The following is a 16,606-nucleotide window of genomic DNA, read 5'->3' as shown; positions in this document are numbered from 1 at the left end:
AGTAGTTGGGCTTGAGGGGTGTCTAAGTGAGTCCGGTAGGGGGTGATAGCTAGGAGCAGTGGAGGGTGGGCCAGGATTGGGAGAGATATTCCCCCCCTGCTAGTAGCAGCAGGATAGCGATGGTAAGCAGATGGTTAGGAGATTTTTGAGGGCGACTGTTATGTTTGTCAGTGGCATTAGGGGGTTTGAGGCTTAGTAAGAAAGTAAAGAGTCCATGCGAGTTGTGCATAGGTGAGGACAGGAGAGAGGGGCTGATGTGAATAGAGTGCACCAGAGGTGGGCGTTGGAAGGAAGTTCTGAAACTAACAGCAAAGAGGTAACAGCATTAGTGATAGCTTTGAAATGCAAGACATTTAGGCAGAGTTTGTGGCCTTCGGGGACGACTCACATCTGGAAGACATACAGAGACGTTCAGCAACCAAAGGTCACCTCTGAGATAAAGATTCTCCCCTGAGAAGACCGGTCTCATACAAGTAATAGGACATCTTTAGCGCACGCTCGGTGACCTCAGTTTAGATGACAAATCATGTCCTACTTGTGTAGCTGCGACGGCGCTGCGGGTATTAACGCTGATGTGTTCCGATAAATTCGGCTCCAAACTGAAAGATTTTCACAGTTGTGGCCAAAACTTTTGAGACTGACACAAATTTTGCTTTTCACACAGTTTGGTGCTTTAGTATTTTTAGAGCTTTTAGTCAATTGTTTCTATGGTTACCGAAGTACGATTACAATAATTTAATCAGTTTCTACACTTTTATTGACAAATGCATCATGTTTAGGCAAAAACTCCATATTTACAGTGTTGATCCTTTTTTTTCAAGACCTCCTCATTCCTCCAAATGTTCTAAACAGTCTTAAAGGGGTTGTCTCGCGAAAGCAAGTGGGGTTAAGCACTTCTGTATGGCCATATTAATGCACTTTGTAATATACATCGTGCATTAAATATGAGCCATACAGAAGTTATTCACTTACCTGCTCCGTTGCTGGCGTCCCCGTTGCCATGGCTCCGTCTAACTTCGGTGTCTTCTTGCTTTTTTAGACGCGCTTGCGCAGATCTATCTTCTCCATTCGGCTCGTCTCGGCATCACCGGCATTTTGGCTCCGCCCCCTTGTACGCGTCATCGCAAAGCTCCGCCCCCGTCACATGTGCCGATTCCAGCCAATCAGAGGCTGGAATCGGCACATGTGACGGGGGCGGAGCTTTGCGATGACGCGTACAAGGGGGCGGAGCCAAAATGCCGGTGATGCCGAGACGAGCCGAATGGAGAAGATAGATCTGCGCAAGCGCGTCTAAAAAAGCAAGAAGACACCGAAGTTAGACGGAGCCATGGCAACGGGGACGCCAGCAACGGAGCAGGTAAGTGAATAACTTCTGTATGGCTCATATTTAATGCACGATGTATATTACAAAGTGCATTAATATGGCCATACAGAAGTGCTTAACCCCACTTGCTTTCGCGAGACAACCCCTTTAAGGGACTTCATTAAAGAAAATAACTTTACTCAGTGGTATGGCTATAGGGGTTACAGGAGTTGCAATTATGACCAGGCACCTAAGCCAGGGGGGCCCAGAGGCCCCCATTGCCACAGTAGCTGCAGTGCCCTAACCACCCCGCCACCTGCATGGATGAACCTCTGTCCAGCTGAAGCCACTTCTGTTTCTTGAGCTCCCACCCCTCGGCACCCACACACCTCCGTACATTGAAATTCACTGTCACTTCTTCACTAAGTCTGTCCTTCATCTGTGTCTGTCGGCTATGAGACTTCCTGCACAGCATGGCCGGACTCCTCAGACTCCCTGCTTCAAGCACATAGCCCGACAGACAACTGCAGGATAGACTAGGTCAAACTTGAGCGCCAGCTCTGATTGGCTGAGGCGGCATTCCTGAACCAATCAATCACCTCAGCCAATCAGAGCCATTAAATGACATAATTGAATCGCTGTAATTGGTTCATCAAGAGCCAGCTCTGATTGGCTGAGGTGGTATTCCTGAACCAATCACCTCAGCCAATCAGAGCCATTTAATGACATCATTGAATGGCTGTGATTAGTTCATCGAGCGCCAGCTCTGATTTGCTGAGGCGGTGTTCCTGAACCAACCACAGCAATCTCTTGCTGGAGGCGGGGTATTCAAATCCCCTTACCAGAAAGAGAATGCTCTCTCAGCGCTTAGGACTACATGGAAGACTGCCAGAGAGCAACGCAAAGGACCCGAACGGCGCCTGCTAGGTGAGTATTGTTTTTTTTTCATGTAGTGTAGCTGGGAGTTATTTTTGGGGGAGGGAATGTTATTGCGATAGGTCTTATTTTCAGGGAAACACGGTATATATATATATATATATATATAATAAGCCTGCCTATGGCCGGTTACACAGTAGCGTACACTGGCTACATTTTCTGCCTCTGTTATTCGGATGTGTGTCCCTGCCTGACCGCGGGTTTCCAAACCTAAACTCCAAGCACCTTAGATTCCTATCATGCTCAGAGCTGAAATTAGGAGACCCGAGGTCAGGCCGGGACACGTGTCTGTATAACAGCTGCCAGAATAATCTGCTGCCTCACCGGCCATCTATGCATACGTTTGTGTAAAATTTTGCCTATGTGTTTCTTAAGTCTTCTTTTAAATTAAATGGTACATTAAATAGCCCCACAGAAAAATACAAGACAGCTACATTAATAAAAAAATAAGTTATGATTTTCGGAAAGTAAGGAAGAAAAAATAAAAATGAAAAAAAATGGGCGGCGACCTTAAGATGCTAAGAGACCGAGCAATGCAGTGGAATATTTCAGACAGACTATGGCCAGCAGCCATCAAGAGCAGTAGGGAGGGGCGCCCAAGCTAAATGTCTTGAACCCGGGTCCAAGTTTAGCTATGCCCCTGACTTTCCCCCAGTCCTCTGCAGTCCAATCCCTGTATAGTATTTCTGATGAAGCCCCTTCAGACTGTTTGGAACATCTGGAAGAATGATTGTCCGGAGAAGAAAAGGTGAGCACCTTCATGAATCCTGGTCCATGCCAACATGCTAAGGTTGGGCTCACACGAACGAGTTGGATTCCGCATGCGGTTTTCCACGCGGATGTATGTGTATGGACAGCCTATCATCGGTGTGGAAGAAACATCGCAGGTAGGGAATGACACCATAAAGAGTCTCTCTCAATGCCCGCGTTTTACCCGTGAATCATCCATACTGACGGCAATCACGGAATCCGCAATTCAAATCCAGTCCTGTGAGACCGACCTAAAGCATCCTAAGACTGTTCATATGTGGGGTTATTTTTCATCCAAGGGAACAGGCTCACTCACAGAACGCGGCCATGAATAAAGAATGGGATCTAAAACTTCTCCAGGAGTCCCCCAACTGTCCGGCAGTCGCTTCCCCCAACCTTCTAAGTGGCTTGGTGAACAAAATAATAAAACATTGACATTTTGGGTCCATGGCCACTTCACGGCACCTGGTTATACTGCTAGTCCCTACACTAACCAGGAGTCCAGCAGAACCGGACAGAGTTCACACAGAACGCTGCAACAGGACACAGATAGCAGGTCACACAGCAAGCTAACACAAAACTAACAGAATATAAACGTACAAACGGACATGAACCAGCAAGACACAGTCACACAGCAAGCTTCAGCAGACAAGGATACATGACTGTTCACCCTGAACACCAGACAGAGACTGACCAGGAGCTGGGTTTATATGTGAGCACAAACTCAGGAGATTAGCTAGCAGGAAGTACCACTAAACAGTTTGCCGAAACTATTCAGTCCTCCCTATCCCCTATCTCTCTCCTCTGCTGCCCTAACCTGGCAGCTGAACACTACCACACCACCCTCAGTCGTGCCCTGGATGAAGCGGCACCGCCCGTGACTCGAGCTGTCAAACGCAGACCACAGAAACCTTGGCTCACATCTCAAACGCGCTTCATACGGCGGTGCTCTAGGTGCGCCGAGCGGCTGTGGAGAAAGTCAAAGCTGCCAGCAGACTTCCTCCACTTCAAATTCATGCTTAAAACTTATAACCTAGCCCTTCACCATGCCAAGCAAGTTTATTTCACCTCCCTTGTCTCCTCACTATCCCACAATCTCAAACAACTCTTTGAGACCTTTCACTCCCTCCTCAGCCCCAAAGAACAGGCCCCTGCGACAGACCTGACTGCTGGAGAACTAGCTGCCTATTTCAAAGAAAAAAATCGACAGCATTCGTAAAGAAATCTCTGAAAGCTGCATGGTTAGCCCCCCCCCCCCGCTCTCTACACTTGACCGAAACTGCCCTTACAAAAGTAACAAACGACCTGATGACTGCAAAGTCGAGAGGTGATTACTTCCTACTAATCCTCCTTGACCTGTCTGCTGCATTTGACACTGTCGACCATAACCTCCTCCTCACTATGCTCCGCTCTATTGGTCTAAAGGACACTGCTCTCTCCTGGTTCTATTCCCTCCTCTCTGACCGCTCTTTCAGTGTTTCCTTTGCTGGTTCTATCTCTGCTCCACTTCCTCTCACTGTTGGGGTCCCCCAGGGCTCGGTCCTTGGTCCCCTTCTCTTCTCTATCTATACTGCCCCAATTGGACAAACCATCCACCAATTTGGCCTCCAATACCATCTCTATGCTGACGACATCCAACTATACACCTCCTCTCGTGAGATCTCTGAACCATTCCTCCAAAATATCACCGACTGTCTGTCCGCTGTCTCTAACACTATGTCCTCCCTTTTTCTCAAACTAAACCTCTCTAAAACTGACCTCCTTGTCTTTCCACCTTCTAACCGACCTCCCCTCAACATCTCCATTCCAGTGTCTGGCACCATCATAACCCCCAGACGGCATGCCCAATGCCTTGGGGTCACACTGGACTCTGACCTCTTCTTTGACCCCCATATTTGTATGCCGCAAAATGATTAATGAGGCGGCGTGGGACTGGGGGCGGGGCGGGAATGAGATAGGCAGGTTGAATAGCGAGCGGTTAGGGGGAAGGGGAGGAGCTATAGACAGGAAGAGAAGGGAGCGGGGAGCGGGAAAAATCAGTGTGAGTTGGAGCTAGCGTGTGAGAAGGAGCGTCAGAAGAAAACAGATTACAAACTTGAGAAATTGTGAAAAGAACGGTGGAGCGGAGTGAGGAGGCGGCCGGGTAGAAGAGGAGGAAGACCAGGATTATCGGGTGGAAGAAGAGGCCAGCGAAAGAGAAGAAGGAGCGGGACTATCGGGTGGAAGAAGAGGCCGGCGAAAGAGAAAAGAGCGGGATTATCGGGTGGAAGAAGAGGCCGGCGAAAGCGAAGAGAGTGCGGGACTATCGGGGGGAAGAAGCGTGCAGCGGAGGAAGAGGATCGTGTCAGCGCCAGCCCAGAGGAAAAGACTCCTGTGGATTACAATTATGGAGGACTTACCGGGAATGATCAGAGAAGCAGTGAAGAAGGACGGGACCCGGTGGCTCGAGGAGCTGCTGGCAACATGCCGGACATCCACGGTCCAGGCAACGACCGCCGGGCAGGAGGAGCAACGCCAGGCATCAGGAGAAGACGTCGGCATCCAGGGAGAGGCTCCGCGAGGTCGGCCGCGGCGAAGGAAGCAGCCGCCGGCAAGGCTCAGCCCGAGCCCAGCGAGGAAGAGAGGAGGACGAAGGGACAGCCGTGTCAGTGATTGCCCGAGAGGGTCCGGAAGCCCTAGCGGAGGAGGGGCGCCGGTACCTCGGCGCGCGGCAGGGAGACTGGCAGCACAGGCTCTACGGTCTGCAGTCCTCGGGGACCCTGGAAGCGGAGGACTTGTTTCAACAGCTGGGGCAGGCTCTGGACGTCGGCAGGAGCGCGCATCCGGGCGCAGGACTACAGCGGCAGCGGCAGGTGAGCTCAGGCAGAGCGAAGAGAGGCAGGGAAGCACGCGGTTAGGCCGCTCGTCCTCGCAAGATGGCGGCACAGCACGTGGGGGGGGGAGGGCAGCGCGGGAGGTGCGCAGCGGCTTAGTCACAGGCTACAAGAGTAGAGAGGGCAGGGGCAGTGGGAAGGGGAAAGAAAAGGCAGCCAGCAGGCCTACATACAACCCCCCAACACATAGCCCAGAGAGCTACAGTAGTGAGTCCGGCAGCAGCAGGGAGGGGGGAAGCAGTTTAGGGGAGCCCATAGGGGAACTAGCCAGTTCAGAGGAAGAAGGCCACTTAGTTCTGGGAAAAGGGGCAAGGAGGCGACAGTACATTCCCGCCAGCAGGCCTATTAGTCGCACTCAGCAACAGCCCCCCCGACACGTATTAACCCCTCCACAGAGTATGGCCGTAGCGGGGCCGCAGCAGTTGGGCCATTTGACATACCATGACCCTTATGAGCCAACGGTTTCCTACCGGCGGTGTTATGTTAACCCCCGATACACTGCCCCACCAGCTGAATACGCAGATTACCCCCATCCGCAACCCCAGCCCCCGCGCAGGAGCTCCAAGAGGCAGGGCCAGGGGGCAAGGCAGAGGCAGAAGGCGCGAGCCAGGCAGGAGAGGCAGGAGCGGTTAGAACGGGAGCAAGCGCAGCAGCCAGGATTGGCACGCGTCGGCAGTGTTAGGGCGCGCGAATCGAGTACCAGCAGCGGGCTAGAGGAACCGCAGCGATTTGTGGAACAGCCTCGGCGGTCGGACCCGCAGTTATCCCTCTATCGTGAGGACCGGGAACGTCAACGGTGGCGGGACCACGCTCAGAGTCGTTCAAGGCGGGAACAGCCTGGCTTGTCGCAGTCCGAAAGCAGAGGAAGGGCGCTGTATCCGACAGATCAGCAGCCCAGACACGAATCGGTCAGGAGCCGCGGGAGCGGTACAGCGGGGACATCACCCTTGGCAACGCCGGAGGTCGGTCCAGCTGGTGAGTCCGAAATTTACGATGTTTTGAAATGTGTTATGGATCCCGCAGCGGTTGCGGAGAGAAGTGATGTGGTTGGTTTGTTGCGGTCGCTGCTGAGCCGGATGGAACCTAAAGAAGGGCTTTTAGTGTCCTGTGCTCCAGGGGGTTCAGGCCCGCTTGTGGGTAGTACCGGTGTTAGCTCAGCAGCGGGTTCGGATGTTGACCCGTCAGCGGGTTTGCAATTTGGTGATTCGTTATATTGTGGTGTCGCCCCGCTGGGGGTTGGTTTGACGGATGACGTGCTGGAAAAGATTAAGAGTGGTGTTTATGTGGATATATGGTCCTTGCTTTCAGCGGACCACGTAATGGTCGATAAGGAGCGGAGTTCAGAGCGTGGATCTGACAAGAAGCCTAAAATAGCGAAGACTTTTGGTAACTGGCTGCAGGCATATATGGTAATGGTACACGTTACGTGCCAGCATCAGCCTGCGAAAGGTCCAGAGATGATGGTGTACTTAAACACCATATATAGCGCTTATCGGCTGCACGGGGGTGCGGCCTGGTGGCGCTATGACGAGGACTTTAGGCGTCGTATTTCGGGTAAAAGTCACATCAGTTGGGCCTCCAAGGCCACTGATGTGTGGATACAATTGATTTTAGCGCAGCGTCCGGCTAAGGCGTCCTTTCCAGGGGCAGCCGCGGGGAGCACATCCCAGCAGCCCGCGGCCTCCTCTAGACCAAACGGCTCTTGTTGGTTATACAATGAGGGCCACTGCAGGTTTTACGCCACCTGCAAGTTTAGGCATGAGTGCTCGGTATGCGGGGGTCAGCACGCGGCAGTGCGCTGTTTCCGCAAGCAAAGAGCAACGCCCGCGGTGGGTGGTGCCGGCGGCCCTGCGAACGCCGGTGAGAAGCCGATTCCTGTATCCGTGGTTAGACAGATACCACAGGAAACAGGAGGCAAGAATCCTTAGAGCGGGATTTTTGGAAGGCTTCAGAATACCTTTCCTTGACCAGCGAATTACGACGCTATGCCCTAACTTAAGGTCGGCAAGAGACGACATTGAGTTAGTGACGGAGAAGGTTATGAAGGAGGTGGAGCTGGGCCGTATGGCCGGGCCATTTGATGTCCCTCCATTCGAAAACTTGCGGGTGTCCCCGTTGGGTCTTGTGCCTAAAAAGGAATCCGGCAAGTTTCGACTCATCCATCATTTATCGTTCCCAAGCGGCGGATCGGTAAATGATGGCATTTCGAAGGCAGAGGCAGCCGTGGCTTACACGTCATTCGACTGCGCGGTACGCTTAGTGAGGTGGCCGGCCAAATTTGCCCAGTTAGCAAAAACCGACATAGAATCGGCGTTCCGGCTGCTGCCGGTCCACCCGGATTGCTTCCATTTGCTAGGGTGTAGGATCGAGGACAGGTTTTTCGTGGACATGTGTTTGCCGATGGGATGCTCCATTTCATGTTATTTTTTCGAGTTGTTTAGTTCATTCTTGGAATGGATGGTACGTTATGAAACGGGCATCACATCGGTAATACATTACCTGGACGATTTTTTGTTCGTCGGTTCAGAAACATCAGGGGATTGCGGTTTTTTATTGTCGAGTTTTCAAAGGCTTATGCGTTTAGCGGGGGTCCCGCTGTCGGCGGAAAAGACGACGGGCCCGGTCACGTGCTTAACCTTTTTAGGCATCGAAATTGATTCGGTAGATATGGTTTTCCGGCTACCAGTAGAAAAAGTGGCGAAGCTACGCCAAGTGGTGGGGGACGTGGCCCAATGCAAAAAAGCGACACTGCGTCAGATGCAGAGTCTGTTGGGTTTATTGATCTTCGCTTGCAAGGTTATCCCAATGGGTCGAGTTTTTTCTAGGAGATTATCATTGGCGACGGTGGGTGTTCGCGAACCGCATCATTTCGTACGGGTGACAGCAGGAATGAAAGCAGACCTGCACATATGGAGGGTCTTCCTCCATTCTTTCAACGGGCATGTGGTATGCCCCAAGGAGGATGTAGAAGGCCCGGCGATCAGTTTGTTCGCCGATGCGGCGGGATCGGGCGGTTTCGGCGTGATTTATAATAACCATTGGTGCAGGGAACCCTGGCCTAGGTTATGGAAAGAGAGAAAGTGGACAAAGAATGTTACGTTGCTGGAATTTTTTCCGGTGGTTGTGGCTATTGAAGTATGGGAACCAGAGTTACGGGACCGTAATATCTGTTTCTGGTCTGACAATGCGGCGGTGGTGCAAACCATAAATAAGCAAACTTCGGCGTCCCCGCCGGTGTTGGCGTTGTTGAGACACGTGGTATTGCGATGTTTGCAAAGTAATATTTATTTGCGTGCGAAGCATGTCCCAGGTTGTGACAACGGAGCGGCTGACGCACTCTCTCGTTCACAGATGGACCGGTTCAGGGAGCGGCACCCACGGGCGGATGCCGAGGGGGTACGGTGCCCGCCTTCCTTGTGGAACCTGGCCGAGGAGAGCTGCTGAGGCTGGTGGAGTCATCGGTGGCTGTATCGACGTGGAAAAGTTATAATGCGGTTTGGGCAACATGGTTGAGATTGGTGGGAGGAACGGTGGTAGGGGGTGTAAGAGCGAGGGCGGCAACGTTAGACATGTTGGCGAGATTGCGGGATAACAGGTCGTCCGTGTGTGTGGCTAAAAAACATCTTGCCGGGGTCGCTTTCCTCTTAAAGTTACACGGTGTGGCGGAGGTGACGAAAGATTTCGTGTTCCAACAGATTATTCGGGGTTGGAGAAAGGAAAAGGTAATTGCGGACACACGGCGACCCATTACGCAAAAATTGTTAGTAAGGCTATTGTCGGCGTTGGAAAGAGTGTGCTCGGATGCATTCGAGGTGTTGTTGTTCAGATCAGCATTTTCGCTCGCTTTTTTCGCGGCGCTGCGCATCGGCGAGCTGGTCCCGGCAAGCAAAGCAAAACCCGGGGGTTTAGGACAAAAGGATGTGATTGCCACTGGGTCATCTGTCAAAGTTTGTGTCAGGAAGTCAAAGACGGACTTGTATGGTAGAGGCGACTGGCTGACCATTAACAGTTCGGAGGACAGATGGTGCCCGGTGGGCATATTGAGACTTTTTATCGCTAGGCGCCCGGCTGTCTGCACATTTTTGGCCCATGCATCGGGGGCACCGCTTACCCGTTTCCAGTTTTCGGCGGTTTTGCGTTCGGCGTTGAAGGAGTTGGGACTGAATCCGACGGAATTTGGAACCCATTCCTTCAGGATCGGGGCTGCTACGACTGCGGAAGCGCACGGCATGTCAGAGGACGGTTTGAAAAAGTTGGGAAGATGGAAATCCCAGGCCTATAAATCGTATGTCAGGCCAGATCGGGTTGTTGAAGGGGCGTTGGTTGTGGATTGAGATGCCGGCCATATTTGGTTTTCGGACAATAGCAATTCCCGGTATATAAGTTTCGGATACATTAGGGTTTTGTTTTTTCTATATCATTTCTTTATTGCAGCGCACGAACCATGGCATGTGTGGATCCTGGGACACTCGTTCATATATTGGGCCGAGAAGAGAGCGGCAACACGACCCATGGGAAGGAACCTGGGTCTGAGCGGAGCACTGGTAAATTGGGTTGGAGTGCGGGGGCTGCAATGGCCCCGTCTGTTACAATTGGTGCTAAGGATAAGCAAGTGGACCCCCCGGAAAGTTATACTGGTCGTTCATGCCGGGGGGAACGACTTAGGCATCACAAAAATGAACGATTTGTTGGTACTCATGAAGCAGGACTTGCTTCGTTTCCGGGACTGCTTTAATGATTGCACCTTAGTCTGGTCGGATATAGTGGCTCGGAGATTTTGGAGAGGTGCCAGGGATATGGACGCCATCGAACGAGTAAGGAAAGTTATAAATTTACGCATGTCAAGGTTCGTGCAATCGCTGGGTGGAGTGGCAGTCCGCCACTGGGAGCTGGAAGATAAGGAAAAAGGTGCTTTGAGGATGGACGGCGTACACCTCAATGAGGTGGGATTGGACACCTTTTTGTCCGGACTGCAGGACGGGGTGGAGATGGCGCTGGAGAGGGTTGGCGGGGGGGGGGGGGGGGGGGGGGCGGTATGTGCCATAGGCGTACGGCGCATGCCGTGTGGCCGGGAGCTTCCCATGCGGGCTACGGCGCAAAGGAAGGTTTACAGGCCCATGGATAGGGGCTTACGAACGTCCTCTGGGCCGTTACAGTATTAACAATAGTTCAATTAGGCATGGGAGGTTAGAGTCAGATAAAGTTAGTAAAGTTAAAATTAAATAGTAAAGTTAAAATTATATGTTTGAATTATTTAATAAAGCTGTGGCCAACCCACGTTTTCACCAAGAAGTTGTTTGGTATGTTTTTTGGTTATAGGTAAGCGAGCTATAATTAAGGTAAGGTGCCCCCAGTCCCAATCTCTGTCCCAAACATGCTACATGCACCTCAGAAATATTGCTAAAATACGTCCGTTCCTAACCACGGACACGCTAAAGACGCTCGTGGTTGCCCTCATCCACTCCCGGCTTGACTACTGCAACTCGCTACTCATTGGCCTCCCCCGCACTAGACTCGCTCCGCTCCAATCCATACTAAACGCAGCAGCTAGACTCATTTTTCTATCCAGTCGTTATTCAGACGCCTCTGCATTATGCCAGTCGCTGCATTGGCTGCCCATCCACTGCAGAACTAAATTTAAACTCCTCTACCTCACTCACAAAGCTCTGCATGGCGCTGCGCCACCATACATCACCTCCCTCCTGTCAGTATACCACCCAGCCCGCTCACTCCGATCGGCTAACACACTCAGACTAAACACCCCTGTAATACCAACCTCACATGCTCGCCTCCAGGACTTCACCAGAGCAGCATCCATCCTCTGGAATGCTCTACCCCAAGGCATCCGGACAATTCCCAATGCACGAAATTTCAGACGTGCCTTAAAAACGCACCTCTTCAGGGAAGCCTACCAAATCTCCGGCCTAGTCCCTCGCCCCTGCCTATGGCGCCCCACTCCGCTTGCCTTCTAATTATTGATCTGCACATGAAATTCCCTATTGCCTATGTTCCCCATGCCTTGCTCCCCCCCAACCCCTGCACCTCCTGTACCACCCCCAACCAATTTGTGTCAAACCCAATGTACCTCACATTGTAATTGTTGTATTGTTTTGCATTTATCCGTGCCTGAAAGCGCTGCGGAATAAATTGGCGCCATACAAATAAAGATTATTATTATTATTAATAAGTACCACACCCAGCCAGCTCAATCAATTAGCCCTGTGAGGTCTGTGCTGCTAGGAAGCTTAGAACTACAGATCCCAGCAGCACACGTAAAAATTTGTCAGTTAAAGCTTAAAAACGTATGAAATGCATATGATTGTATTTCAGTAACCATGGAAACATCCAATTAAAAGAGCTAAACCCCTGAAAACCAAAATGTGTCAGTGTATGTAGAAGAACAACGGGCTGTAGAGAAATGTTGGGCTGTGTTCAGACAATGGAACTCTATCAGAAATCTGTGAGGATGCCGTGGATTTCCATTTGATGCTCCAGATTTACATACGAATTAACCTCATTTCAATGGGGAGAATCCATGCGAGGATCTTCCAATTCTGCACACTGCTGCTTCATTTACATGGGGAACTCAGTCATAGAATATGGTTTACACAAGCAGCACTCACGTATTCCAAATATGGCAGGATCAAACGGTGCGAAGCCAAGTGAAGAAAGGAACCCGGGTCTTGATTCCACAGGGTATACATATGAAGGGAACTCAGGGTGTACAGATGCTGGAAAACCCCTTTAAGTCCCTGGAAATCTAAAACTGTGAAGTAGTTAATGCCATAATTCCCTGATGGTCCAGGGCCAGGAAACTTTACAGGACCTACTCTTAAGCTTCTACTGGGAATCCAGTGCTTATGATAGGTCATCAATAAGAGGCTTATGGGATCCTGACACCTGGCACCCCTCCAAATCAAATATGTTTTTGGAGCCACTACACTAAGGCCTGGAGCCGTTGAGTGATGTGATTGGTATTGAGCCTGCAGTACCATTCACGGCCACTGCATAGTGTACAACGCTATGTTTCTGGGAATCTGTTGCACCAAGGAATAGCATAATGACTCGGAAAACAGCAGCTGATTGCCAGGAGCGCTGGGTGTCTGACCCCACGTTCTGATATTGATGACCTAACTTGAGTTAAGGATAAGTCATAACTACCTTTGTCCTGGAAAACACTTTTAATTGTTTGGGAAGAAAAGGGGGAAGTAAGAGCCCCTCTCTGAGCCTCATTGTTGTTGAAGGCTGGAATTCCTCTACGGATTAGTATATTTCACATTTCCTCTATTTACATTGATCCTTTGCTGTGTCACATTTGCCCTCTTATCGCTTCCTTTTCACTTAAGACACTTTTTTCTTTTTACTGTTTTTGTTTTTAAGTGGGTTTGTTATTCTTCAAAACTCTCCGATTTGTCCATTTAAGTCAATGCAACACCAAAGAATGTGGTTTCTCGGGCTCGGTGACCTGTTCCCCGGTGTCAGCTTAGCACCGTCTCCTTTTTCTCTTTTATAGTACGGCTGAAGGTTTTTGGAAGAGGTCCATGCACGGGAAATAGTGACTGTTTCTACAGGCGGTGGATGAATTGTGCATGTGAGCGCCCTAGATTGCCCTTCAGCAGACTCGCCCGCTCGCTCAGCTGTGGGGATGTAGCACATGAGAAGAAGCAGGTACGAGCGGAGAGGTAACAGTTATCGAGATGAAGAATCCTGACCCCTCCCCTTCCAGCTATCATGTCATTGGCCAGTAAACTTGCTCAACCTGATAAACAGGTATTTTTGCTCCACTTGGTGGTATTTCAATTTTAGAAACAGTTCAGTACATAAAATTCCAGCCAGTCTCTGCTGGGTTGTCGCTGGCAGCAGGTGGCTGAGACGTGATCTGCAGCGCTTCTCCGTGGAGAGTTCCTTGTGTTCCTTCTCAAGCACCTGAGACCTGTCATCCAGCATCTTGGGCTGCACAGTCACTGCAAAAACATCATGGATATAGGTGCTGTGCAAATAGCCGGACTGGCACTAGGATGCATTGGCGTTATTGGCACCTGCGCAGTGACGGGCATGCCGCAATGGAAGGTGACGGCTTTTATTGAGAACAACATCGTAGTGTTCGAGAGCCTTTGGGAAGGTCTATGGATGAACTGCTTCCGGCAAGCCAACATACGGATGCAGTGTAAAATGTACGACTCTTTGCTGGCGCTGACACCGGATTTGCAAGCAGGTAGAGCGCTGATGTGCATTGCGGTGATTTTGTCTTTTCTGGCTTTCCTCGTTGCCATCATTGGCATGAAATGCACCAACTGTTCGGAAGACAATGAGAAATCCAAAAGGCTCATACTCCTGGTGGCGGGAATCTGTTTCATCCTGTCCGGTATCCTTGTATTGATTCCAGTTTGTTGGACGGCCAACCAGATCATCAGAGATTTCTACAACCCTTTGGTCAACGCGGCTCAGAAGAGGGAGCTTGGCGAAGCTCTCTACATCGGTTGGGCAACAGCTTTCTGTCTAGTGGCCGGTGGGGGCATTTTTTGTTGCTCGTGTTGCTCTACAACGAGGAAGTACACCTATTCTCTACCCCCAAAATCGGCTGCGTCCCACGTGACTCGAGGGGCCGTGTCGAGGAAGACATCGAGTTTGTACTCAAAAAGCCAATATGTTTAGCCATGGACGCTGTGCGGCCAAAATATGATGACGGACCGTCCATCGTTGAATGTGTGAAAATGCTGTTGGTTTGGACTGTTCTTGGACTATGGAAGGGAGAAGAGTCTGACGTTTGAGCCCATGGAGCTCATAAAAGGGCGTCATGCCATCACTAGGTAGAAGGTGGTAGATGGTGTGGATGTCAGGATTTACAATAACTTGTTTGTAGGACACCCGGAAGGCAAACGTCTAACATTCCATGTTGGTGACACTCTGCAATAACCGTACCTTAAAGCGGAAATCTCAGAAGGAGACTTTGCTTGCAGGCAGGTGAAAGTAGATGCTAAGAAAAACTAATTACTGGAATATATGACATTATTGGATTTTTTTATTGCATTTCTTTTTTTCTAGGGCAAATAATAAGGCCATAGATAGGTCTGCGGCGATGTTGGCCCTCTCGTTCCCATTAATTACTGTATATACGGTTGGGTGCGGGTGTAAGAAAATTATTGGTAAGAAATTCTCTGATTTATGTAAATGTCTGAATAAATGGGTTTAATGCTGGGTTGCTTTATGTTCTGCTGTGCACAATGGCCACAGGTCAGCGGAGCCTGTATGGAGGCACATGGGGTCCCTGCTAGGAAGCCACATGCATTGTGTGCCACTATATGGCTAGTTACTCACCGGCCCGGCCAGTAATTATGTCCATAAGCTGGGTCGGTAGTTCTTTTTTATTAATGGCCAGTAAAATTTGTTAGCTAAGAGCCGGGAAACAACCCCGCAGTATCTAGTACTTCACTCACCTGCTCTCTATGTCTTTAGATCCCATCTGGCCACCATAATAAGAGCCGTAATCCTGCACATCCTGTACGCGTGGCAGACGCCCGGGGAGGGAGGGGGGGGGGGGGGTTCAAGGTTCATAGCTCTGGTTATGGCGTGTATAGGTTCAGGGTGTGGAGGAAACACGAGGGGCCCTATTACTTTTGAGGCCACTAACGGAGTAACTATTACTACTGGGGGCACTATAACTATTTGGGCCAGTATTGGGGGTACTAATAGTATTGGGGCACAGCTAGAGGCACTATAACTATTGGTGCCAGTATTGGGGGCACTATAACTGTTGGGGCACAACTGGAGGCACTATAAGTATAGGGGCACAACTGGAGGCACTATTACTATTGTAACCACTACTGGGGGCACAGTTACTAGTTGCGGCCGCTAGAATAATTAAGGTAACAATATAGGTCATGATACATTATGCCCCTAATCACACCCTCTAACCTTACCCCTTTTACCTTGACCAGGCAACCCTATATATTCCCTACATTATGGAGATATTCCATGTTGTTTCTATAGCCTAGAATATAGGGTGCCTGATAGAAAATGGCAAATATGAACTTTACAGAAAAAGGAGCCATTCGGAGGAACAGGGAGCCCCATAGACGTCTACGGATGCCATATGGCAAATTGGAGGTTGTTGTAGTAGCAATTAGACCTGAAGGGTATTATTCAAGGTGGTCACTAAGGAGCACAGATTTGATCAGTGTGATTTTCTCATATGTATCTATTAAGGACACGTAGCAAAGTTGAACTTGACTTGGTAACTTTCTGTGACTAGTTAGCTTATCTTAAGGGAAGTCTGTCATCTTCTTTTTCACCTAGAGACGCAGTATACTTTGACATGTGGGACATCCTGATCAGTGCAGTTATACCTTTATTTTGTTCCATCTTGAGATATCACCCAAGAAATGGTTAATATGCCGCATGCAAATAAGCTGTGAATTGTCGGATGGACAGTCCCCGTCTCACCCCCTCCCGCCAGCAGTCTGGGCTCTCTCCCTGCCTAGTCACCTAAGACATGGCTCCTTCTTTGCTGAATGATGTCTCCAGCTCTGCCTGCTGGAGACCTTATGAGTGCCACCTTAAAGGCGCTTGAGCCGCGCTGATAAACGTGCATGCGCATGATGCTATACCGGCACAAGACGGAGCCGGAACACATGCGCCTAATTGACGAGTGTGGCGCAAGTGCTTTGAAGGTGGAACGCATGCTGGAAGTGTCACTCAGCAAGGAGGTTTTTAGTTGAATAGGCGGGTAGAGAGTCCGAACCGC

At 50.3% G+C, this 16,606-nt stretch overlaps 1 protein-coding gene and 1 long non-coding RNA gene across 2 annotated transcripts in view; one reads left to right on the top strand and one right to left on the bottom strand.

Moving 5' to 3' along the window:
• Positions 1-15,370, bottom strand: part of LOC136625091 (uncharacterized) — a 47,044-nt gene extending 31,674 nt beyond the window's left edge. Inside the window, exon 1 of the long non-coding RNA XR_010792504.1 lies at positions 15,300-15,370. This is a non-coding gene — a long non-coding RNA (uncharacterized lncRNA). The remainder of the gene's footprint in view (positions 1-15,299) is intronic.
• On the top strand, positions 13,683-15,060 carry LOC136625090 (claudin-8-like). Its single transcript, XM_066599054.1, has one exon. It carries the CDS (start codon positions 13,840-13,842, stop codon positions 14,515-14,517), a length of 678 nt encoding a protein of 225 aa, XP_066455151.1. The 5' UTR covers positions 13,683-13,839; the 3' UTR covers positions 14,518-15,060.
• Positions 15,371-16,606: the final 1,236 nt, after the last annotated feature.

The sequence above is a fragment of the Eleutherodactylus coqui genome, chromosome 4, assembly GCF_035609145.1.
Source record: "Eleutherodactylus coqui strain aEleCoq1 chromosome 4, aEleCoq1.hap1, whole genome shotgun sequence".
Lineage (NCBI taxonomy): Eukaryota > Metazoa > Chordata > Amphibia > Anura > Eleutherodactylidae > Eleutherodactylus > Eleutherodactylus coqui.
Note: the sequence above shows the minus strand (reverse complement) of the source record. Positions and strands in the feature narration are given on the sequence as shown.

Excerpts from the sequence above, each read along its gene's own strand:
- LOC136625090 (XM_066599054.1), top strand. The coding sequence starts at position 13,840 with ATGGATATAGGTGCTGTGCAAATAGCCGGACTGGCACTAGGATGCATT.